General features: G+C 46.2%; 1 protein-coding gene across 7 annotated transcripts in view; it reads left to right on the top strand.

The window, feature by feature from the left end:
- Positions 1 to 12,900, top strand: part of KIF1B (kinesin family member 1B) — a 177,897-nt gene extending 164,997 nt beyond the window's left edge. For all 7 annotated transcript variants that reach the window (XM_066606579.1, XM_066606575.1, XM_066606573.1 and 4 more), the window contains 2 exons: positions 6,670 to 6,788; positions 6,887 to 12,900. In XM_066606579.1, coding sequence (XP_066462676.1) covers positions 6,670 to 6,788; positions 6,887 to 6,926 — 159 coding nt within the window. In that variant the 3' untranslated portion in view covers positions 6,927 to 12,900. The remainder of the gene's footprint in view (positions 1 to 6,669; positions 6,789 to 6,886) is intronic.
- Positions 12,901 to 24,496: the final 11,596 nt, after the last annotated feature.

Here is a 24,496-nt window from a genome sequence, read left to right as displayed (position 1 = left end):
TCAGCGTCGACCGATAATAGACAGAGTGGGTGTCTTTTCCTCCTTGCCCGATCAATTAGAGACAGGGTCTTGGTGGAGTTGTCCCTTGCCTCCCTCCCCGGGACGAAGCCCACCTGGTCCCCGTGTATAAGTCGAGGTACTGAGGGGTTCAGTCTGTTCGCTATGATTTTGGCAAAGATTTTTAGGTCACAATTGATAAGGGAGATCGGACGGTAGCTACCGCATGCCAGGGGGTCCTTATCTGGCTTAGGTATTAAAACGATGTGTGCCCGAAGGGCCTGGGGGGGGAACGGGCACCCCCCGGCTACCGCATTGAAGGCCTGAAGTAGTATGTCCGAGAACAGGGCTCCGCAGGTTTTAAAAAACCTTGGGGAGAACCCGTCAGGGCCTGGGCTCTTCCCATTCTTGATTCCCTTCAGGACCTGTGTAAGTTCCTCTGTCTCAAAGTCTCTTTCTAGGTCTGTGGACTCTTCCGAGGAGAGGCGTCTCGGGGTGTAGCGGTCGAGGTATTCCGTAAGTGCGGCTGCGTGTTGGGACTCCGATGTGTCCCTAGCTACGGGGATGTTGTAAAGTTTAGAGTAGTATAGGCGGAATTCCTCTGTTATTTCCCTAGGGGAATGTACTCGCCTACCCTCGGAAGAGTTGACAGCATGGATATGAGGGTGGGACGCCCTGGGGTGCAGTGCTCTGGCTAGCCATCGCCCACTTTTATCTCCATATTCATAATAGCCTGCTTTGAGTTTATCTCTCCTACACAGGGCTTTTTGATCTAAGATGTCCAGAATTTTGTGCCGGAGGTCCGATATCTCGGTTTGGAGAATGGCTGTCGGTTGGGCCTTGTTTGAGGTTTCTTTTGTATTGAGCTCCTTTATTAGTTGGGTGAGACGGGCTGCTTGTTCTCTTTTGATTCTTGCACCGTGCGATATGAATACGCCTCTTACGACGCATTTCAACGCTTCCCATTTTATCGGCGCGGCCGTGGGGTCTGAATTGTGATCTCGTTTAAAGTTTTCTATTGTTCTTTTAATGTCGTTCATACATGCAGTATCTTTAAGTAAATTGTCATTGAGACGCCATGTGGGGGCCCCCCTCCTCTCTTCCCCCGGGCCCAGGGACGCAAAAATTGGGGAGTGGTCAGACCATAGGAATACGTCTAGAGAGCATTGGGGTGCCCCATCTAGCAACCCATGTGAAATGAAGATATAGTCTATCCTGCTATACGAGTTGTGTACCATGGAATGAAAGCTGTAATCTCGCTTACCCGGGTGGAGGATGCGCCACAGGTCGATCAGGTTCAAACTCACGAGCAAGCGCTGGACTCTACGGATGGCCGCCCTCGTGAGAGCCGAACGTCCCGATGAGGAGTCCAGACGGGGGTCCATACACATATTAAAGTCTCCGCCTAAGACGATCGGGGTCCCACCCGCGAAGTCCGAGAGTTCCCGGAGAGCTCTGGAAGCAAACCCCACCTGGCCTTGGTTAGGAAAGTACATGTTAGCCAATGTGAGTATCTTATTAGAGATGGATATTTTTAGAAAGATGTATCTCCCATCCTCATCTACTTCTTGCGCCAAGATCACTGGGGCCAGTGATTTATGGAAGGCTATAGAGACTCCACAGGATTTACTCTCCGGGTGAGTGGAGTGATACCAAACGTGGTAGAATTTGTTTTTGCCGCAGTCCGGGGGACTGTTGCGGGGAAAATGTGTCTCTTGGAGCATTGCTACCATGACCTTTTTCCTGTGGAGCCTGTACAGCACCTGGTTGCGCTTGTTAGGGCCGTTAAGCCCTTTAGCGTTAAAGGAGCAAAACGTCAGACGGGTCATCGGGTCACGTAGGAAGGAGGTAGTGACAGCCAGCAAGTCTCCTGGGGTGATCCCCTTCTCTGGGGGGTGTTCTGGGTCGGGAGGGCACACAAGAGGGTAAACGGGGGAGGGGAAATGGGGATAACATATATTTGCATATACATCTTAAACTATTCAACGACTAATCAACGACTAACGTCTCTGCGGCAGTAACCTGCTGCGGTCCCTAGTGGGGAGGCGGCCGAGTCGGGTCGAGTCCTCTAGGCGCAGCTCCTCCTCCCCACGGCGACCAAAATTGGTAAACAACTATATGATGGGCATCCAAACCTTGGCACTGTATTCAGTAAGAGGAAAAGGAAGGCGGAAGGGGGCGAGAGCAGATGGGGAGAGGACAACAAAGGGGGAGAGAAGAGGAAAAGGAAGGAAAGAGAGAGAGAGAGAGAGAAAGAGAGAGAGAGGAGAGAGAAAAAAAAAAAAAAAAAAAAGGGGGGGGGGATCTGATGTCCCCCTTGGGTACACCGGGAGGATCAGCAGTTTAAAGTCCCACTAGGAGGAGAGGGTCCGATATCTCGGGTTCAGAGTAAAGTGTTCACTTGGATAGAGTTCCGTTCTTGTAATTGTGGCGTGCCGGCTCCCAGGGGTTTAGCGTTCTGGTATGGGGTCTTAAGGTCGGGGTCTCCATGGGTGTTTCCTGTTTGTCTTACGTGAGGGGTGGCAAAGAATTGTGTTTTCTTTTGTGGTTTAAGTGGTTTCCAGGATAGGAAAGGACTCACTCATATCCGTCAGTCCTTCCGATTTTCAGGGGGCGGAGTCTCGTGGTGGTGGAGCTCTGCCGTTGTTATTTTGCCTCCTCCGTCCCGGTTGCACTGTTTGCCATTGGCTTCTGGGTGGGTTCAGTGTCGGGGCACTTGTTTTCTGCCATTCCGGAAGCGAGACCATTGGAAGTCTAAGAGTTGTGAGAAAACTGGAGAGGTCTCCTAGGGATCTGAAGATGGCTGTCCCGTTGCCCGCCCCGGCCACAAGTTGGAACGGATAGCCCCAGCGATACGGGATTCCCTTTTCCTTCAAGACTGCTAAGAGGGGCCGGAGTGCACGGCGTTGTTGTAGTGTTCTCCTTGAAAGGTCGGGCAGGACCAGCAGGTCTTTGTCTCTGACTCTTATCGGGCCTTTGGTTCTTATCTGGCGCAGGATCTCCTCCTTCTCCTTGTAGAAGTGGATCCTGCAAACCACATCTCGCGGCCTTTCCGGGTCTGTTGATCTGGGACCCAGGGCTCTGTGTATTCTGTCTATCTCGATTAGGGTGCCTGGGGGTCTGTTTAGTAGGTCTCCGAAGCACTTTTGTGCCCAGGTCTCGAGGTGTCTATTGTCTATCTCTTCACTTAAGCCTCTAATCCTCAGATTGTTACGTCTGTGGCGATTCTCGATGTCGTCCAGGTGGGTTGCGAGCTCTGAGATCTGGCTAGCATGTTCGCTCAAGATAGCATGGTGTTCATTCACGTGTTGAAGTAGCTGTTCTTGTGTTTCCTCTGTTTCTCTGACTCGGTTTCCCATCTGTTGGATTTCTCTTTGTATTGACTCGAGCGCCGATTTTTGTGACGAAGCAAATTGGGTGAAGAGACGGTCAAGGTCTCCCTTGGTTGGGATCGATCTAAGGTGTTCCTTCCAGTCCCAGTTATCAGAGGAAGGTTCTGAAAGATGTATCAGAGGCTCGCTTTCTGGCTGCCCGCTGGTCATTATGTTAGATCTCCTGTCTGCCTTGTGCGCACCCTTCAAGGGGTTTGTTATGTCGGCATATGTTGGGTGCTTTTCTCTATGGTCCCCGTTATGAGGTGTCCCTTCCTGTGGCGCTTCCCTGCGCTGTGGGGGTGTTCTGGAGGGCAGGGGGGTGAGGTGGGCAATATGGGCAGTGTGTGGCTGTTCCCTTCCGTTGCTGGGTCGAGTGCCTGTGTTTACTACATTGCTATTGCCTCCCCGGGTTACAGGTGCAGGCCCGGGGGAAGCTGCCCATTCTTCGTCTCCCTCTGGGGGGAGCTCATGAGCTGTATACTGGGCCTGGGTCTGAGACTGTTTCTGTCTCTCCCCCCCTCCCCCTAGGTGCCACTCCGAGGTCCCGGGGCCCGGGCTGGACTCCGTGGGAGAGGAAGGGTCCTTCCGGCCTCCCCCCCTTGCGCCTGGTGACTCACCGGGTGTTTCCTGGCTGCCGGTGTCACTCGCTGCAGCTCTCCGCAGTGTCACGCCCCCTCCGCCCTCCACTTCCGGTTCGGCGTGTTCACAAGATGGCCGCCGGGCCCGCACTTCCGGCAAGATCCTCCGGCGTCGCGGCATAGGCGATGGCGTCCTGCTGGTCCCTGTGAGTGGTAAGTCGGGTGTCTGCCGTGACGGAGAGCCGGTATGTCCCGTTGCGCTGTCGGGAGGGTTCTCGGCTGCTGCGGGTGTCTGTGGTCGCGGCGCCGCTCCGTCCGGCGCCCTCTTGTCGCTGCTCGGGTCTTCCATTCTGCCAGGCTGGGGCTTTACGGGCGTGGGGAGCTTCGGTCCGCTGGCTCTGTCTGGGGGTCCGTCCTCGCGGTCCGGCTCTGCATCTTCTGCTCGGCGTCGGCTCTCACCCCTCTCCACCGTCCGTTCTGCAGGGGGCCGTTTCCCGCCTTCACCTTCCCGCTCGCGGCGGTCACCGCTGGCGGACATGTACCGGTCCAGGGGCCCGGAATCCTCTTCTTTACTTCTCCCGAAGCTCGCACCCCTCCTTCTCCTCGCCATGGTGTGCTTCTGGGTGCTTTTTAGGTGGGTTGGATGCCTTTTTTAGGGTATTTTCAGCCGTGGGGAAGACGGAGCTAAGGTGCAGCACGACTTAACTCTCCATCGGCTAGGCCACGCCCCCGGCGGCACTGCTTTTTAATGGGTGCTATAGGTGCAGACTCTCCAACACAGCACCGTGGCTCTACATGCCTAGAACGGGACACGTGGGTCGCCATGTATATTGCTTCCTGCACTTGCCCACGGACCACCGTTGCACTTTTCTGGCCTAAATCACTAACTGAGACCAAGGCACTTATGCTAGTCCAATCACAACTTGCTCTGGCAGGGAAGGGCTTCTGCCTTTCCTGCTAGCCTCCTCCAGTCTGCCCAGTATTGGACATCCCATTGTCTCCTGCCTCTTCTCCAACACTGCTCGCCCCTTGGCCTTACTACTTCCTCCTTGCAAACTCTCTGCTGCCTGCTGAGACCAGTGGTACCTCTGACAGATCCCTCACACATCTAGCAGTTCTGAAACCACTCTGTTACCCGGGTAAGCCATTCTCGATGTCTCTCATGGTAGGTCCTGGTGACGAGCTATGCCTCCGAACTCGAGGCGATCTTCTATCTCCCCTTTACCGGCATCTCCAGTCTCTGCAGTGACGTGTTTGTTGCTCTCCAAGTAACTCACTCTGAAGTGAAAGAGGAACAGGCATTTAAGCTCTCCTCTTTGGTCGATAGCCCAATAGTGGTAGTGAAAGAGACCCTTCAGGTAAAGGATTAGACACCCGCTTCATCCATGGAATTCTGTTCTTTCCAAAGGTCTTCCTCTCTCATTCAGAATTCGAGGAGATGTTGGTCTTTTGCATCTACAGATACATCTCTGGTCAAAAAGTTTTACAAATGGCCATCAACTAACCGCATGGTTACGGTTTACCTTTCCCCACCCCCGGGGGACTGCTATGGAACATCCCACACTCTAAGCTGTGTCCCCGAATGCAACAGATGAGAAAATGATATTTTTGCACTTACCATAAAATCTCTTTCTCATCACTTTCATTGGGGGACACTGCACTCACCCAAACACCCACCCACTTTAAAGTTTTCACGTTTTTCCCCTTGTTGGCATCTTCTCTATGAAGTTCACATGGTTCCTACTGTGTTGCAGTCTTAAATGTTTTTTTATATTTACCTTGTTTTCTCTATTATTACCTACTTGGCTGCTCCTGCTTGCATACAAATCGATTAGCTTGGTGCCTGCATGAGAACTATAGCTGGTAGGAGGAGCTAACACCTTTTATTGCTTAGTGCCTGCCTCCTAGTGGCAATAGTAGCTATACCCACAGTCTAAGCTGTCCCCCTCCCAGTGAATGTGATGAGAAAGAGATTTACGGTAAGGCTGTAACTAAACCACTAGATCTTGTAAACTCATAGGCTGTGGAAGTTGGCATCCCAGATGGTCCCATACATGTTCTACTGGTGATAAATCTGGTGACTGGGCAGCCAGGAAGTGTGACAATGTTGTTGGGACATTCCTGTGTTCCCCTTGTGTGTACGACCGGGCATTATCCTGCTGGAGGAACACACATGGCTACAGGATGTCCTGAACATCCCCCAGAACGAATTTTAGTGTTGGATTCAAATGGCCCCAGTCTGACGGTGCCTTTTAATGGCTAACAAAAAGAAAATTGTTACGGCAAGATTTTGAGTCTACTTCAGATTTTTCTTATGACCAGACAGATCCTTCACTGTGGACTAATTAAGGACTTCTCTCCCCCCCACCCTGTACTGTTATTAATTTAAATGCCATTTATCACACTGTCTCTGTCCTTTTATGTGCATGTGTAGACCGGTATATATGATTCTTCGGATCGGTCTAGTTAGAAGCCTGTTGAAGAGTCCTAAGTAGATTCCAAAGCTAGCTGGAACATTATCCTCTTTTTGTTAGTCATTAAAAGCTATCCTATCTACAAAACCCATCTCTCGGATGACTACACATTATAGCAGAATTGCCATTGATCTAAAGGACTAGAAAACTAGGCAGACCTTAAACCAAACCTATTTGTTTGCATACTTTTTATTTATGTCGATTTTAGCTAACACTTTTTTTTTTTTGTATTGAATTACCCATCAGAGCCCGAACACATTTATTGTGTGTACCAAACACCGCGGGATCCTGCTGCAGGCCATTAATGATAAAGATATGAACGACTGGCTGTACGCCTTTAACCCCTTGCTCGCTGGTACAATACGGTGAGTGTTACACATGAACGGCTCCTCCGTGATGGGGCGTGGGTTAGGAGATGTTCATCTTTTACTAAATCTATGTGATTTGTTCTCATGTTTTACAGATCGAAGCTTGCAAGACGTCGTTCCCTCTCCAAGTACTGAGCAGCTCCACACCTCTCTCCTGTCACGTTCTAATGTGAAGGGTTACCTCCCTCTCCCCCCTTTTTGTGATTCTTGACGTTTCTCTTGTCTGTAAAACTGTGGCTTTTCCCCAGCTCCTCTTCCATCTGTGCTGAAAACGAACTCAACTCGTCGCATGTGGCCGACCAAAGAAGAAAGGACAGAGAGAGACGGTATCCCTATCGCCCTCTTTTTCTTCTGGATGTGTGTTCCGCCTGTCCTCCAATTAATTTCCCCGCAGTCTTTAGTCTCTGTAGCGTGACGCGTCTGGTCGGAAAATGCATCGTCTTGCATTTTTGCGCCTTTTCTTTTTCCATAGGTTTCTCAGTTGATCATTATGGGAAAACTCCAGCTCTCCCCAAGATGTTACTCATTCCTCCCCGTATCCCTCGTTGTGCTGCTAACCACTCCTGGGGAGGGCAGGAGGTTCTATGTCTACGGCTTTCTCTGTCTTTTCTCCTCCAGCCGCGGCACCACCAATGCCATGGGCTGCACTGTGACCATTCCAGTGGCTGGGGCTATTATAGCGGGATGGGAATGGCAAGTTTCAGATTATCCCCAACACCCAAAGATAATAGGTTTGCCCATGGGAAAGTTCTGAAGTTTTTGCAAACTTTATTGATGTTTCTAGGCTTCCTGGGTGTGCGTGACAGCATTGCCATACAGAATATGGCTCAGTCGTTCTCGTGCCCTCCAAAGCTGCACATAGGTACCGGCGCCCTTTATTGCAAGGATTATTGACTTTAATGCACAACAGGATGTGGAGTTTTTTTTTTATTTTTTAATATTTTTTTGTTAATCTATTGGAAATTGTACGATTTTGGAAAATGCTGCTTATGTTTTGTTATATGTAACGAGGAAGTCAAATGGAGCGGAAAAAGCAGGAATACAAGTCTTTCTGTAAAGAGGGGCATTTTACAGTCTATAATCTACCTTCTACTGTCTTAGGTCCAAAAAATACGCTCGCCTATACATCCTGAAAACTGCATGTGCGTCAAGCAAAACACGCCCGGCCAATCCAGGATTGGGGTGGGGAAAGGGTTACACTGTGTACATTGGTTTTTAAGCTAAGTCTCTGAAGGTTTTTCAGGTGACACTTGGTGCCCCCCCCCTCCCCCCCCCCCAAAAAAGAGCTCCAGCGGTCAACTGGAAGGTCTGATGAAGAGTTATGTTACAGTAACCCTTTCCCCTTTGGGTTCCTGCAGAGCATTGCAAACTTGCTCTACAACAAATGGGTTATAGCCGTGATATAAACTTATATTTCTACATATTCTATATAAATATATTTGGTTTCAAGGAAAACAAAATGTCTTGTGGGTTTTGCTTTGAGTGATCCCAGAGGGTTCATTCACCGGATTAACAATATGTTGGAACCCCACTTCTTGCCCACCATAGATATTACTGCAGGGTCTTCATATCAGGCGGTTTTTCATATTGTCCTACGGTCTGTGTTCACAACTGGTCTGATAGTATTGAATCAGTTACTTCCCCTGGGGCCACAGTTTATGTTGAATTGATAAGTGTGGCCCACAGAAATGGCTACCTCTAAAGTATGCAGGTGATACGGAATATGGAGCTACGAATAGATGGACACGTTTCATAATGCCAAGCATATTTCTGATCGAAGCCGCCATCATGTGTAGAGTCAGCCAACTCTGCAACGCCTTGGAAAGTTCATGCCGTGGGCCAGCAAACCCAGCGAGCATGTCCCAGATAAGGCAAGGCCGGACCCGAAATATCCTTGTTTGCATTTATTGTCAATATGAAATGTCTCCGTCATACAGAACCGGCAGCTTATCCATCCATTTGAAACTATTATATGCAAATCAGACTACACTACCTGAAACCCACAAGACGAAAGTATCCCAAGGACCGACCCTCCAGCTATACGGATCCAAAAAATGACCTGCTTTAAAAGGGTTATCCAGTTGTTGGGCAACTTTTCGTAAGTCTAGGCTCAAATATGTTAAAGTAACAAAAGTAGGGGTACCTACCAGTCCCCTCCACCAGCACTGTGGGATGTCTACTGCTTGACCCCATTAACCTGTTGCCACCAAAGTATCCCCCTAGTCAGGACTGGTTGTAAAAAAAAACATACAAGCGAAGTAAAGCATCTTCTTTGCTTATCATTTTTAGAGAGTTCTTATAATTTAAGCTCAAGTATTACCGCCATATAGTGCCCTAATAATAGTCCCTTAAACAGCCCACATAATGTAGTTCCTACATAATTCTGCAACGCATTTGCTAAATGCCACCGCCATGTACAGTTACATAATGCTGGGAGGTCTTGTTTTCCGCTGTCCCGTCGGCCCTGTAGTAAATGGGACACCCCCTAAAACTGCTGCGGCAGTCTGATATGAAGTAACAGATCTAGTATATTCATACCACTCCCCCTTTTCAAGTGAAAGACCCTGTTTCGATAGTTGTTTCCGTTTTAACATGCAACCCGTGACTGATGATCTCGTCACTACAGCTTTAAATTGACACGCATGCACTTTATGTTTTAACGTTCTCCTTTTTTTTGGTCTGCTCTCTGGCTTCACCTCAAAGCAAAGTCCATCGTTGGCTTGTTTACTAATTTAAAGGGATGTTTACTTGTTTATTGGTGTTTTAGTGTACTGTATTTATGCCTGCGTTTACTTGCACATGATGGAGGCGAGAGAACAGCATTGATTGGTTATTGTCGCACCTTAGCGGGGGAGCGGACTATGCATATCACCACTACATTAAAACCTCACCGAAGTCTTTGTTTGGTGCGGTCTAAGGAATTTCTACTTCTCAAGGTGCCCGAAGGCCACTGCCTATTAGAAGGTTAGTATGAATGTATATTAAACTGGACCTCGGCGCTCTCGGATTTAACGTGTCTAATTCCGGCTGTCTGAAGCATTTCATATAAACCAGTGACTGTTGGAACACAACTCCCAGCATGCGCGAACGGACGCGTGTTGGGAGTTCTAACGTCACGACAGCCGGAGACGGGCACAGATGACAGGCTACTGGTCTGGAAGCATTATCCAAGCGGTGTTAACTGGAATGTATTTGCACATTTGTGCATCCTCATCCAGAAATCAGGCAGCATTTAGGTAATTATTTCATTGACTCACGAGTTTTGCCTTATAGTAGAACTTCTAAAATTGCCCCTTCACATTCTACATTCCATCAGATGCTCTTAAAGCGCCAGTTCAGTCTTACTGAGACTTGCAGACCACTTGCCCTACAAGCCATTGCCTTGGCAATTTGTATTGCAGAAGCTCATAGAGCTTTAAAGCCACCCCTCAGTCCTTAAAAACAAAGATGGCCGCATGGCTTCTCTGACTACCTCTGATGCACGATGTGTATTATTATGTATCGGTAGTCTAAGACACTACACACTCTGCTTCGATTGGCCAGTGCTGCTCATGTGAGCATCAGGTAGTCAGAGAAGAGGTGCGGCCATCTTTGTTTGTCCAGGACCTGGAGGATCGCTTTAAATATTGCAAATCACAGCTAGACCGTACCTGCTTTGGACTCAAATGAGCTGAGCATAAATTACCCCCACTGAACTGTGACTGCATACTCATAACGGTAATTGTCAGCAGTACAGTTTGTCGTGGTCTATTGGAGCCTAAAATAAAGTCGTCCTTCATTGCATCCTTTACTCCACTATCCAATCGGCCTGAGTAGGAGCGATGTTCATTCTGACCATTGTGGATCCCCTGCTGTGTATGGCCCTTTAAGATCCAGCATCGTCCTAATGAAGCATATCTTAATTTTAAAAAGGCGTTGCGACAACCTAAATGACTCTAAATATCCAACTAATATTCTAGTGAGTTACAGAGCGATTTATGTCACCGAGCCTCCTATTCAGCCTTCAATTTAATATCCGTTCCTGAGTAATCTGAGACAAACTAGTTGCTAGGGGACTTACTGCCTAGCAACCACAGTAACGACAGATTGCTAGCAACCTGCAGCTGTCAGACATGACTCGGCCGATCAGTCCCTGTGCGGAGTGGAGAAGCCGCCTGGTAGCAGTCACATCATCCACATCTCCTGTGCTAGTCATTAGATTTTTAATGCATTTGTACAGCTTCATTATTGTAGGATTAGCCTAGATTTGTCCTCTAGAGCTATAGACCAGAAGGGGCAGTAGAGAGTCAGTTATCAGAATAAAGCTAACCATGGGAGGGGGGGCATATCAATGGCTATTGACTGTCACTGGATATAGATAGCCATGTCTGTGGCCCCGGATTAGCAGAAATGAATGTCTCAGCTACGGGAACTTTACTAATTTCATACAAAACAATTGGATATTTTTGTTACATTTGTTGCCCCCCCTCCCATTGTAATTGTCTTCTGCACTTCCTAAAAAAACATTCCATGCAAGTGCCGAGATTATGCAGTGCTCATGGGACCTTAAGCTGCCAACTAGCAGCCAGAAGCGACTACCCCGGGACTTGCGGATACCAGAGTGGTCCCCATTTTTACTATAATGGTGTCGGTGCCATGTATTGTTGACTCCATACCAGCACACACACCCTCTGAATTTAGTAGAGGAAGAATGGCTGCCGGAGGGGGAAGGTATTAGTTTTAGGGGTTTTCTGGGTTGCGAACAAAAATATAGCCTTTAATTTAATTGGCTTTAATTTATTAACTTTTTTTTAACTTTACAACTCGGGAGACCCATTAAGGTTGACTTTTATTTTCCCTTTTAAGCACTGACATATAGTAGAGAGTCAAATGTGGGATTAGTGGGCTGGGAAACTGTCTCCGCTGGAAGTTAACTTTAAAGCCACCTTCCGCTTCCGGAACAAAAGTCTGTCCTTGGACTGAAAAGGGGAAAGTATATTACCTGCAGTTGTTGTTTTGTGCCGGTGTACCTCCAATCCACCGGTTCTGGATCTTGTTTTAAGCCGTCTAGGATGCCCTCTGCAATTTTTTAGCTACCTAATGTGCACTGCCCTCTGATTGGCCAGCACTCATCAATCATGTGAGCAGTGCTGGCCAATCAGACAGCAGGTATAGTGCATTGGTAGTCTAATACTACTAGTGCACTATGAGGATTAGGTAGTCTGAAGATTGCATCAGGCATTTTAGGACCTGGAACGGGTGGATCAGAGGGGCATCGGCACAGAACACCAACGCTGGATAATATTTTCCCTGGTCCCAGGACAAAATGTTTCGAAGTCAGAGGGTCGCTTTAATGACATAACCATTCCTCTAACAAATACCCTTCAGACTCACGTTCGTACCATGTAGTGCTTCATCTTAAATTACTGCTCATGGGATATTCTGTTGGACCAAAGCCTTCGCCTAGTACTGATATAACTGCGATTTAGAAACCGTTTAATATAAATCATGTTTTTAACTCTCTTCCAAATGCCCAAATTTCCAGATTTTCTGGTGCCCCAAATATTCAAGGATGTCTCCTTAAGACATCTCCTCATCCGTTAACTCGCCTGACTAGGAAACACGATGGCACATTGTGCCCTTGGCCAACGTTTCGATGGATGCAGACTACGACTACATAAGTGACATCACTCATACCTCAGCGATGTCATCCATAGGCCGTAGTCCCACAAATCACACCTCAGACCATGTGACCACTAAACTTGCCATTCTGAACGGTGGACACGAAGACGCTCGTTAAGGATCCCGTCAGTATAAAGGTTCCATAAGCCCGAGCCTCGGCTTCCACCTAAACAGCAAGGAAATACTAATCTCTCTAGGAATAGGACGGAAAACTCTCATCACAGTTTTAATTTCTGTGTTTTACTTTGTAAATATAATTGGATGTGTGGGCTTGAGTATACAAAATGTAAATATATCATGTATTTGTACTAATTCTGATCCATTTGCTGTATAGCCTAGATGTGCAATGCAGATATATATATAACTCTGTGTATTGGTAATCTTGCACCACTGGAAATGTTAGTGAACAAGACCTAACAATAAAAGTACGACCCGTGCATTAACAGCGCCGAGCCTCTTGTGTTGTGTGTTGTACCTGCATGCTCAAGATCAGACAAACGTGGCTGCGTTCTTCCAGCAACAGCGCCTCCACCGGTCAGCAGTTGTGTTTTAGTATTGCTGCTGACTGACAACTGCAGTACCAGAGAACGTATGGGCCAGAGTGGCGCTGTTTCAGCATGAACACAACCATGTTTTTCCTCATCTCATGCAACCTAGTTAATACATGCGGTATTTCCTTTTTGTGTACGATGTTGTTATTCCATTGATGCCTATAGGAGAAAACTGCCGTACACATAATATGCTGCAGAAGGGATTATATACAGCATGCTATAAAATATGGGTACTACAGGGTGTCTGCAGGCCGGGAACAAATCGGCTCTAACTTTTAAGACTAATTTTAATGAAATTTGGTCAAAATATATCTTACCCAATGAGAATCACGAACCCGTCAAAACGTGCTGGAAGCAGCGGCGTATTAAGGGGACCATGGGCCTGTTCACACAACTTGGGCCTCCACAGCCCGGTAGAATATTCACTGGTAAAACATTAAAGCTGGAAATACAATAATTTACCATTTGTTATGGATTTTGGTGTGGATCTGCAGATTTAACCCCTTCATTTGTGCGGCTCTGCACTAAATGGTGTGAATTTTGGTGCAGATGTACTGCAAATTTTTCCTCTGCGGAACGTCCGCAGCAAATTCAGCATGTGTTAATTTACCCCCCACCCCTAGAAAAAATTCTATAAGACAAATTTTATAATACCATCAGTTTAGATACAGCAACTCAGCTTTAGTATACCTCTCAATAAGTGTTTCCAAAAAATAAGACACTGTCTTATATTAATGTTTGCCCCAAAGGGGGTACTGGGTCTTATTTTACTTACGTAGCAGGCTTGGTCCGCGTCTGCATCCTTCCGCTGCTCTCCGGAGCTCCAGTGTGTCTTGCAGTCCTCGGCCGCCCACAGAAGATCACTTCCTGGTTTCAGGATTCATATATCTCGCCTCCAGGAAGTGAAGGCTCTGATTGGTTCTTCGATGCTGCTCAGCCAATCAATGCAGCGCTTGATGAATCAATTCGATGCTTGTGATTGGTTCACCCGCGCTGCATTGATTGGTTTTTTGACTGTTGCTCAGCTAATCACAGCCATCATGTTGTGGAGGTGGGATTTATGAATTGGCCAATCAATGCCACAGCTCAGCCAATTCATAAATCCCGCCTCCGCAACGCAATGGCTGTAATTTGTCCATCGAGCACTGAATTTTTTTTTATGTAATGCAGCTAGGGCTTATTTTCAGGGTGATGCTTATATTTCAAGCCTCCTAAAAATCAGGGCAGGGCTTACTTTTGGGGAAACAGGGTAGTAACCATATAATATATTCAAATACAGCTCTACATAGCGATAGTGATTACAGTGCAGTTACCTCCAGAGATCACAGGAGGTGATGTCTCTATTTGGAGTTGTCCATATTTGGTTTTCTTTTTGGGTCCAGGCCACCATTGAGCTGTTTTCGAGGAATGACTTACCTATGCATGCTCTTCGCATCCGGCTACCGCAAACCCTAATCAACTTTTCGTGCCTCCCTTCCTGCCTTGACAGGAGTTAATGACTCCTGTTCTCTAATAGGAGCACACAATGAACACACACTCTTGGACATTATAGTAAGACATGGGTAGCACAGGCAAGCAAGGTGTGGTGGTTGGGGGTGAGATGTGAGACAGTCAGACTAGCTGTTACATCTCCCTTGCCTGTGACTTGCCATATGGATGGCAGTAGTCTGGTTATGGATGTTATGTGGAATCCTGATCCTCATTGGAGTAAGTTTGATGTTTTGATCAAATATTTTCATTAAAATCTGTTATTAGTCTTGGAGGTAATGTTGATTTTCCCAGTTCTCCAGCATGTGGGACAAAATGTAGTATTAGTTGCAGTTTTGTTCACTACCAGAGATGAGCATGTTCATCGAGTTTCCCTGAATCACAAATTGATGGCCATTAACACCCACTGGACAAATTGATTTGCCAGGTTTGAGACTCTCCCATTGTATTCGAAGGATTAAATAACAAAGCAAACAGTCACACTATCCATTCCATACAGTAATCTGCCTCCTGCAGCTCTTCAGCTGTTGTAAAACTACAGTTCCCAGAGCCAAAGGTTGTACTACAATACAACGGCTGGAAGATGTGCTACAGCCTGCGCCGAGGAGAATGTGGAGTGTGAACCTGAGCCAAGAAGTGATGCCGAATGAAAACAACCCAAAGGTAATAATGTGGTTGTACTGTAGATCAATAGGACTGGTGGACTCTGGTGTAGTCGATCTCATGAAGGGTTTAAAGATCACCAGCTGATGTATAAATGTGTAATCATAGGTATACAAAGTCCAAGAACTCCTAATTGGGTGGAGCTTCTGGCTTTGTTCATAATGAGATGCTGTTGTCACCAATAAGAGATGCCACATCGTTGTCTGCAGTCTATAGAGAGAGAGCTTTAAAGGGGAACATTAGTGAAGTCAGTAGAAAACATTAGTGAAGTTTGTGTGTTTGAACTAAAAAAAAAAAAATAGGGCAGCAATCGGAAAAGATGCCGCAACCACCTGATGACGAAGCAACCAGTAGCACCACCTCCACGTTATGCAGCAACACTGCCTTCTGTAGTAAAGTGTCTCTCACGACAGCCAACCTTTTGCTGCTCCCTAGGCCCCAAGCCAGCCGGAAAGCGGGGTCTGTAGCAAGTGCTCCATCTTTCATCAACCCTAATTCAGTTGTGGTGAGCCCACCGGAGTGCACTGGGTCCGGGAACCTGCCCAGGAGTTGGTGCCAGCCCTGCCTGACTAGATTGATGCAGGATCTGACTGGCCTACTGGGATTTCTCTGAGAAACCTATTGCCAATCCACCTTTAACGTGCCTTAGTTTTAGGGGGTGTGTGGTAGGACCCAAAGACTTCTCGGCCACATAAGAAGATACCAGTACAGGGTGCTCCAAAGGTAAGACTATATGGGTTAGCTGGCACCTGCCCTCAGAAGAAGGATACCAACTGAACAGTCTTTAAGGCCTTGAAACTGTTGTGGTAATGGACATGAGTGTCAGAATGTTTAGAGATGGGTTATTCATCCAGCTGTCTTAGAAGAGTCTATCGTAGGGCTAAAACGGAGAACAGAGAAACCCTGCTGGGAAACCAACAAGATCCTAAGATGTATACGATGGTTATTCTAACCGGGTCTTGGGGATCATGAGACAATATTGGCCAATTTTACGGCCAGATTCTTATCTGGAGCCAGTTATCCCACAATACTCCAGTGTCGCATATAGAAGGGGCCCCAATGTAAAGGATATATTGTAGATAGTCATTCAACCAATATCCGTGGCAGTGGGAAGAACTGGTTACGGGACACAAGTGTGGGATGTTATCCATGTGGTGATTGCTCGAGCAGTACGGTGGTTGCCAAATCCAAATTCTTTCTCAACCCTAAAGATAGCAGGAAATGCCATATTATACCATTAATTGCAGAACCATGGGAACAACACGCCAAGAGTTTAGAAAACATATATCCAAACACCTCAGTTATGTGCGAGCAAATAGTAACGCTTCAATAGCAAGACGTGTCAATAGTCACCATGGTGACCACATAGAGGCAACCTGGATAGGCGCCTCTTACAGGATGAGGCCTGGTGGATCTATAGACATAGTATGATCCCGAATGGCCTTAACCTCTTTAGTGACGAAGCATATTTGCGCCTTAATGACGGAACCAATTTTTGGAAATCTGGCATGTAACTTTAACATAGAATAACTGGAAAGTTTTGCATATCCAAGTGATTCTGACAGGTTTTTTTTGCCACATATTTAACTTCATTTAGGTGGTAAAAATAGACTGATAGAATTTGTGTATATTTAATAAAAGCGCCAAAATTATCATTTTTTCACATTTTCAACTGTAATATGTCAAATATGTGCAAACATACTGTACACATTTTTGATAAGATATATATTTCCATCTGTTTACTTTATTCTGGATGCACATTTGAAAAAGTTTTTTTAAAAAACCATTTAGGAGACGTACAAATTTAACATTGATTATCAACATTTTGAGGAACATTTTGTTTTCCATTTTAAAAACTACACCCCTTAATATCATCACTGAATTGGGTCAGGAGTATTTAGACCTTACAGGTTTTTTTTTCAGGAATTCATGCAATTTAGAGAAGGAAAAAAATTTCACATTCTTGCAAATACGTCATTTTAAAGACAGGTTTTGTTTTTTTTCTATAGGGCACATGAAAATGAGGATTTACACCCCAAAATGGATACCCCTGTTTGTCCTGTGTTCAGAAATGTACCTATTGTAGCCCTAATCTTATGTCTGGATGCACAACGGGGCCCAAACCGAAAGGAGCAGCCGGTGGCTTTCAGAACAGAAATTTAGCTTGAAGGCATTTTAGGCCCCATTACACAATTTTGTTGCCAAAACGATAAAGGACCCCCGCAAATTACCCAATTTTGAAAACTTGACCCCTTAACAACTTCATCTAGGGGTGTACTGCGTATTTTAACCCAATTTTTGAATGAATCTAAGCAAAGCAGAAGGAAAAAATACAATTTTTTTTGACAATTTTGTGACAGCACACATATGAATGAAGACTTTCCTCCCAAAATGGATACCCCTATTTGTCCCGTGTTCAGAAACATACCCATTGTGGCCCCAATCTACTTACAGGGTCACATGGGTAGGCCAATAATGGAGGGAACACACATTGGATTTCAGGCCTCATCTGAATAAACTTCAGGTCCCATTGCTCACTTGTGCGGAAAAAAAATGGACTCCCTAAATTATATTCCCCCCTCTTCCCGCCCTTTTTTGGCATTCCGCAAATCTTAGATAAAAGTAATAATGTAAACTGTGTGGTATTTTCGAAGACAGGTAATTACGGAGGCTCAGTTGGGATGGGCAGATAGGGCAACAAAACCGGGTATCCCCCCTCCTTCCCCATGCTTTTTTGGGGTGTATTTCTTGCCCTCAGCGGCAGGGATGGGGTGTAAAAAGTGGCACTCTGTGAGGCTTCGTAAGCTTGCGGAGGTGCGGCGGTCTCAGACAGAAGGCGCTCAACACGCTGCTCCTGGAACTGCAGGAAGGAGAGCGTTCCTGGGGCTTCTTGTAAATTGCGTATTCCAGGTAGCGATCTGAATAACGCTGGGCTCACACGACCGCAGTGGATCCCAGCTGTGAGCCGGCCATAGCGCTGTGTATGGCCACGTAGTGTACTGTGCATAATTGCGTACTTAACCATGCGGTCATGCGCAGTACACCTTTTTTTGTTTGTAATCCCCTCACCATTGCTTAGCAATGATGCGGTACCCGCAGCCGTACACGATTTAGTTTTCTGTGAGTGGATTACGTAATTCCGACCCACTAATGTGACCACATAGTTACCATTAGACTCCGTCAATCACTCCCATATACCCATAGGCAGACATATGGATGATTATATCACCCCAGGTAGGAGTATTGATTTATTTTATACACTTTGGGTGTTACACTATCAGATCTAACACCCTTGTATTTTCAATAAGCAAGTACCCCATATTTGAGATATGTAAGTAACACAACCTCGTAGTGAGTATGCCCCTTTTCATCATTGTTACATTAACTGGGTTGAATATACGTGCCTGGCTTACAGAATACCGCCTTAAAGTACCAATACTGTGTTAACATATTTGTACCAACTGATAGTTGAATGATTCTGGAAGTAAAGGGCCGATATTGGAAGTGAAGGGCATGCACACCAATTGGGGGGAGGTTATCTTGATTATCCAGCTGCAGGCGCCTGTTTACTCTCAATGTCAGCGCTATGATGCGAACGCCCAACTATATTTGGAGGTCACAATCGGAGAGCTGTGATTGGTACATTGACCTGTCCATAACGGTTGGCAGGTACTGTGGTGGTGCTCGGATAGGTACATGAATCCGTTCATCAAGGACTCTAACCACTAGTATTTGTGGAGCGGCTTGTGGAGTTTTGGTATCTTATTTGAATTGGCTATTTACACACCAGGGGAACCTCCTTGTGTCTATTTAATTGTTGGGAGTGACCGACTTGTGAGCATAAAGCCCTTTTTTTTTTATTTTTTATGGAGGACGCCACATTTGTGGTGAAACATGTGAGGGAAGCAGTTTTGATCTACTGCCTGCAGGGATTGCTGAGAGTTGTAGTACATACTATCTAAGTGACTTGTGCCACAATCTTCTATTTCTAGTTTGGGATAGATACCAGTCTCATACTATCTATACGTATGAATACACTACAGGATCCAACCATTCTATATGGAACTTGTTGGACACTTGAACTCCCGGCATCCTGGGCCTTTTAGGTCGCGTTAGTTTATTATACATTATTCTCAATAAATATTTGTTTTATGCTACTGTCTTGTAGGTAAGTTTGGTATAACTAACTGGAGCCCTGTCTCTATGGGTCATTTTATTTATTTTTTTTCTTTTTGTTGTGTGATAAAACCTGGAGTTAACATCACCCTACATGTTGAAAGAGGTGAGTGTGGGGCCCACTCCAGCAAATCACAATGCCCAATCCACTTCCCTGAAAACTAGTAATCTAAAAACTCACCAACATCCTGCCTAAAGAACATTGGGAATGTGCCATGTTTGTTGCACAGTGATGGTAACACCTCATCAGTAGTAAGGTGGTTACCTTTGATGAAGAATGGGCTTACTACCTTCGTACCCCACACACCACACCCTGACTTCCTGTGCACCAACCATCCTAGAGACATCTGTCCAGTGTGGGTTTGTGTTGGACCAGTAGGGAAGGTTTTATTTATTCACCTCCCCGTTCACGTAGACATTTTCTTCATCACTGAACAGCACCGTCTCTGGGAAATGTGGCTCCTGTTCCAATTGCTGTGATACATTGTCCACATTGAGTTGATGCATCAACTGGATCCTGCATGGGTGCCATTTATGTGCAGCCAGTATCCACACGATGCTGGATTCGACTCAACTCGCTCCCCTGTGACAGATGCTGAGTGCTACGATGTTGGCTTTTGCAGAAGAACATCAGGATGGCCATTGCTGTTGCTTCGTCTGTTGCAGTTTTGCTACATCCACTTTTTGGCAGGTCCAACACAGAACCTGTTTTGCAAACTTTTGCAAGCAATTTGCCAACTGTGCTGTGGGGGATGGGTCATTTGTTAGGGTGCCGACCGTTGAGATCTCTGCAATGACTCAGGTACTGCACTCTCCAGAGATCAGCACAGTCTCTGTCCTCTCCTTGTGTGTTAATCTCACAGCCATATCTCTGCCTGTAACATAGAGCAAATTGCTAAAAACCTTGGCAGGAATAAAGGTACGTCACATTTGAGCAGAGATTTGGATTCTGCATCAAATTCTCTATCAGATACATATGTCTCATGCATACCTTCCCATCGGAAAATATTGACTTGGTTCCAAAATATCCGCTTTCAAAATGGCCGTTGTGTTGGACACCACCCCTCATTAATTTGCTTCCTTCCCCTTAGCAACATGCCACACACAGGATGACGTTGCCAACTACTGTTTTCCATGCATTCAGGTTTCTCCATACTGTTGGACCACCATGAAATCTCCACGGCACGTGGTAGGTGGTGGCCCGGTTACAGATTTTACATTGAGGTTGAGGAGCTTCAAGTCCCACCTGCTATGATGCGTTAGTCTATAGAAATCATTATGGATTTGACGTTTTGTTGTCGGAGATCTCCAGGGATGCCGAAGGAAAATTAGACCACTTGCGATTTTGGAAAGTTACATTGTTCTCCGATATGACCTTCTGACATTGCCTAGATGTTCCCCTTTTAGAAGGAGACCTTGATGCCAGCACATGAGGTGTTAATGCAGTTTGTGCTTTGCTTAATCATACTGATGTTTGCAAGTAATGTAACGTATTCATTGAGACTGCCAAGAACTACAGCAGAACAGATTCTGACAATTAAGGTTGTATTCACAGCATCTGCAATGTATACAGAAATGTTCTATACATTAGATGTATCTTCAGGCCCCCCATTCACCTGACGGAGGCCAAAAAAGTGTCCCTTTAGCGTTTGCAAGCCAATATGTCCATGAAATTGGCTTTATTTTGCATGTAACCATTCAAGGCTATGGGATAGTTTTGTTGCAGAAGGGTAGGGTTAACAGGTGCTGGGGATTAGGGTTAGACACAATGTAAACCTCAATGCCTGGCAGCTTCTTGTACAGCTGAATCACACTCCGCTGCCTCCCGTGGAATGTATCCAGCTCATTTAATAAGTCACTTTGACTCAGCAGATTTCTGCACAACTCCCAGAGAAGACACAATAGAGCACTATCGGAGCACTGACTGCAAGCGTGACAACCGCCTGGAACACTCCCTGCCAGGTTCTACTGATGCATCTGACTTCTAAGCCAGTTTCTTTGGTGGGTTTCACATCTGCGTTGGGGATTCTGCTTTCCTGCTGCGTTTGGTGAGCAGTTCGGTTCGCGTTCTTGTAAGGATGTAGAACCGCCAATAGCGCACCACCTTACCAGTTTTGCTGATTTGACGATGACATTGATATCTTCAGCACTGTAGTTACACCCATGGGCCATAATGCTGGGGTAATGAACAATTGGTAGCAGCAGACACCTTGCACAGGAGAACAGAACTAGGCAGGGCAGCAGTCCAGCAAACAACCAGCTAGGTAGCCAAGCTTGGTGTAGGCGTGAATTGTTTGAGATCGGCTCCACAGTTGACCTAAGTCTCCAAAAGCTTTAGATGGTATCTAATGATCCATGAGCTCAAAGTCCATTCAGACAACACCCACTATTGACGGGGGCAGATGGTTATCAGCCGTTATACCAAATTATAGGGTTGTCAATATATGTTAAAAATGGAGGCAAGTATAGTATAATTGACTGGACATGGTGGTAACTTGTGGCCCAGAATCTATTAACCCGACCCCTGCTGTACACTGAGTTGTTTGCTCCACAGGATATTCCCGTACTTTCTACATCCCACTGGTTTTCGGAGATGGACATTTTTCTGGGCCACTAAGTTTAGGTGCTTCCACAACTTCGTGTTCAGCTGTGGGTATCTTTAATTTAAAGGCGGCTGACTTCCACTGTCTGCCTTCAAGGTTGGGTGCTCAAGCCAAGCTCTCCACACTTCCAGCACTGGTACCTCTAGGGGTTAAAGTGGAATTGCCTACAGACTCTCGCAATTTTCGTAGGCAGTTTCACACTTCCCTGGCAATGCATTGTTATCAGATCAGGTACTTGCATTGTCTAAACTATGACCAGTAGCAATGGGGCTCTCTTTCTCCTTGTCCTGTCCGCTCCATGGCTGGTTTGATGCATCTCTTCAATGATGGCATGTGGCTCCATTTGTATATAATTTTTGAGACTTTTTCTGAACACCCTTGAACATCGACCAGAAATCTATTGGTCTCATAAAACCCTATGTGGGTTGACAACTGTGCCAGGACCTTTCTTGGCCAGTCTGTTCCATACTGGTTGGCATTCTGCTCTACTTGCTCTGGGGTATTCATATTCAGGTGTAAGAGGATCGATTTTGTTTGTGGCTCTTGCCCCATGTGTGAACAGCAGCACTACCTTAAGAGTACCTTACCCCATAGCAGGCACAAAACCTATCATGTACAGTCCCAAAGTGCACAAGCTTATTGGTTAGAAATGTACAGAGATGGAGGTTACAGTCTCTTTGGAGGGCACTTTCGCTTATTAATTGCAGTCACTGTTACTTTTGCATGGCCAGAAAACACAGGACCACAACTTCCACCTGACTTTATCCATTTGGTAGCTCTCTCAGAGCTCGACATGCCTAAAGTGTAGACCTCCAGGTTGTGTACCAGAAAGCTTTCTGAATAGGACTCTCACCAAGTGTCATCTCCAGAAGAAGCTACCATAGAAAGGCAAAGAGACCAGGGGAGTAGATCATCACCCTGAGGATCTCGGGGTCTTCGGCGTAGCAGTGGACTCGCTGGACCTAAATCTGCCCTGTTGCTCTTACTGCCACTATGTCAGAACAACCACGAGGTGCAAAAAAGTGGCCCGATTATAGCTTCCGAGTCTGGGGGTGAGCAAATCAGGGCAGTGCCACAGTCAGCGGCTGCACTCATGACTCGTATACAGGCTGTTAATTGGACTCCATAGTACCTGCAAATAAGGGTGGTTAGCATATAACATGGCAAAATATTTCATCAACAATCTGGTGGGGCTAAATTAACAACCCTAGTCCCTCCTAGCCCCTAGGTATGGTCACTAGGACCTTGGCATTCCACAACATAACAAATGGTAACATAGTTTACTTTGGTACGGGTACGTGGCATCCTCAGCATCAACCCTCTTATATACCCAATGTACAGTATGTTCCTGTGTGAACGGTTCCAGTACGGTACTACATATGTGAACACTGTTGCACGGCTATCTATGTCTACATCGACCATGTTCTTAGGAAATGATTGGATAGAGAAACGCAGAAGAAGATTCTTTCACCATTGAGCGACTTCTATAGGCAAGAGTTACATTTCACATCCTTCCTGCTCTGTAACGCTGTCATACAGACGACTGCTGGGCACGATTCCATTTACGACGTTCTGTAGGTTCCACCGATCTTTCCTGGCATATAGATTTGACAGAAATGCCATATTCTAGTGTGAAAATAGCATTGCTCCCCAAGAGCACATGGCGAATAGAAGGAGCTCCGGCAGCAGTTTGGTTGGCCCATGGGGTAGATGGCCCAGCATAGGATAGCTCATTAGGTGGATTAATGGGAACAGGGTCCTCCTGGCACGGGATTGGTCAATGTGGTTGCACAAACCAATACAACAAGGGGAGTACACTTTTACATATGAGCAGCACTGGCCAATCAGAGCAGCTTGTAATGTCTTAGACTACCAATGTATCATTTAATACTCAGTGTGCGTGAGGTAGTCTAAGAATCCCCATATTGGAAGTATGAAGAAGGTCTGGGGAATAAGCGGATCAGCCGCCAAACTGGTAAAATCATGGCACCAGGTAACATGACCAGATGTTTTAACCCTTGTGAAGTATCAGTTTTAAAGGGCAGTACATGTACGTCGTAGAGGGAAAGAGTTTGTGTACGATACCGTACATGTACAGCATGCTGATGGCTCAGTAGCCTGTGCCATACGCAGTGGAAGCCAGCAGCAACTGACAGCCAGGGTCCCACTGCAATGGCGGGGATCACAGAGAACTCGAATCCCTGCTGGTTAACCCCTTGCATGCCACAATCATTGTTGATCATGTCGTGTAAGCAGTTAACAGAGGGAGTGAGTACCATATGCGATGGCAGTGACCCTCGGCTATCCAATCTCGAAGCGCCGATGCAACTGGATGCCAGCCAATGGCCTCTAGGCTTGATATTGCTTGCGATAGCCAAGAAAGGAGACAATATACTGCAGTATATGATCTGAGTGATCAAAGGTTCACGTTCCCTACAGAGACACAAAAACTGTTTTTATAAAAAGTAAAAATAGTCAAAAAACCCACAATAAAAAAAAACAAAAAAAACTTTTAGGAACTTTTTTATTTTTTTGCAAAAAAGTTAAAAAAATTGATATTGTC

Source organism: Eleutherodactylus coqui, chromosome 6 (assembly GCF_035609145.1).
Source record: "Eleutherodactylus coqui strain aEleCoq1 chromosome 6, aEleCoq1.hap1, whole genome shotgun sequence".
In the NCBI taxonomy this organism is placed as follows: Eukaryota; Metazoa; Chordata; class Amphibia; order Anura; family Eleutherodactylidae; genus Eleutherodactylus; species Eleutherodactylus coqui.
This window is presented reverse-complemented; position numbering and strand designations above follow the sequence as displayed.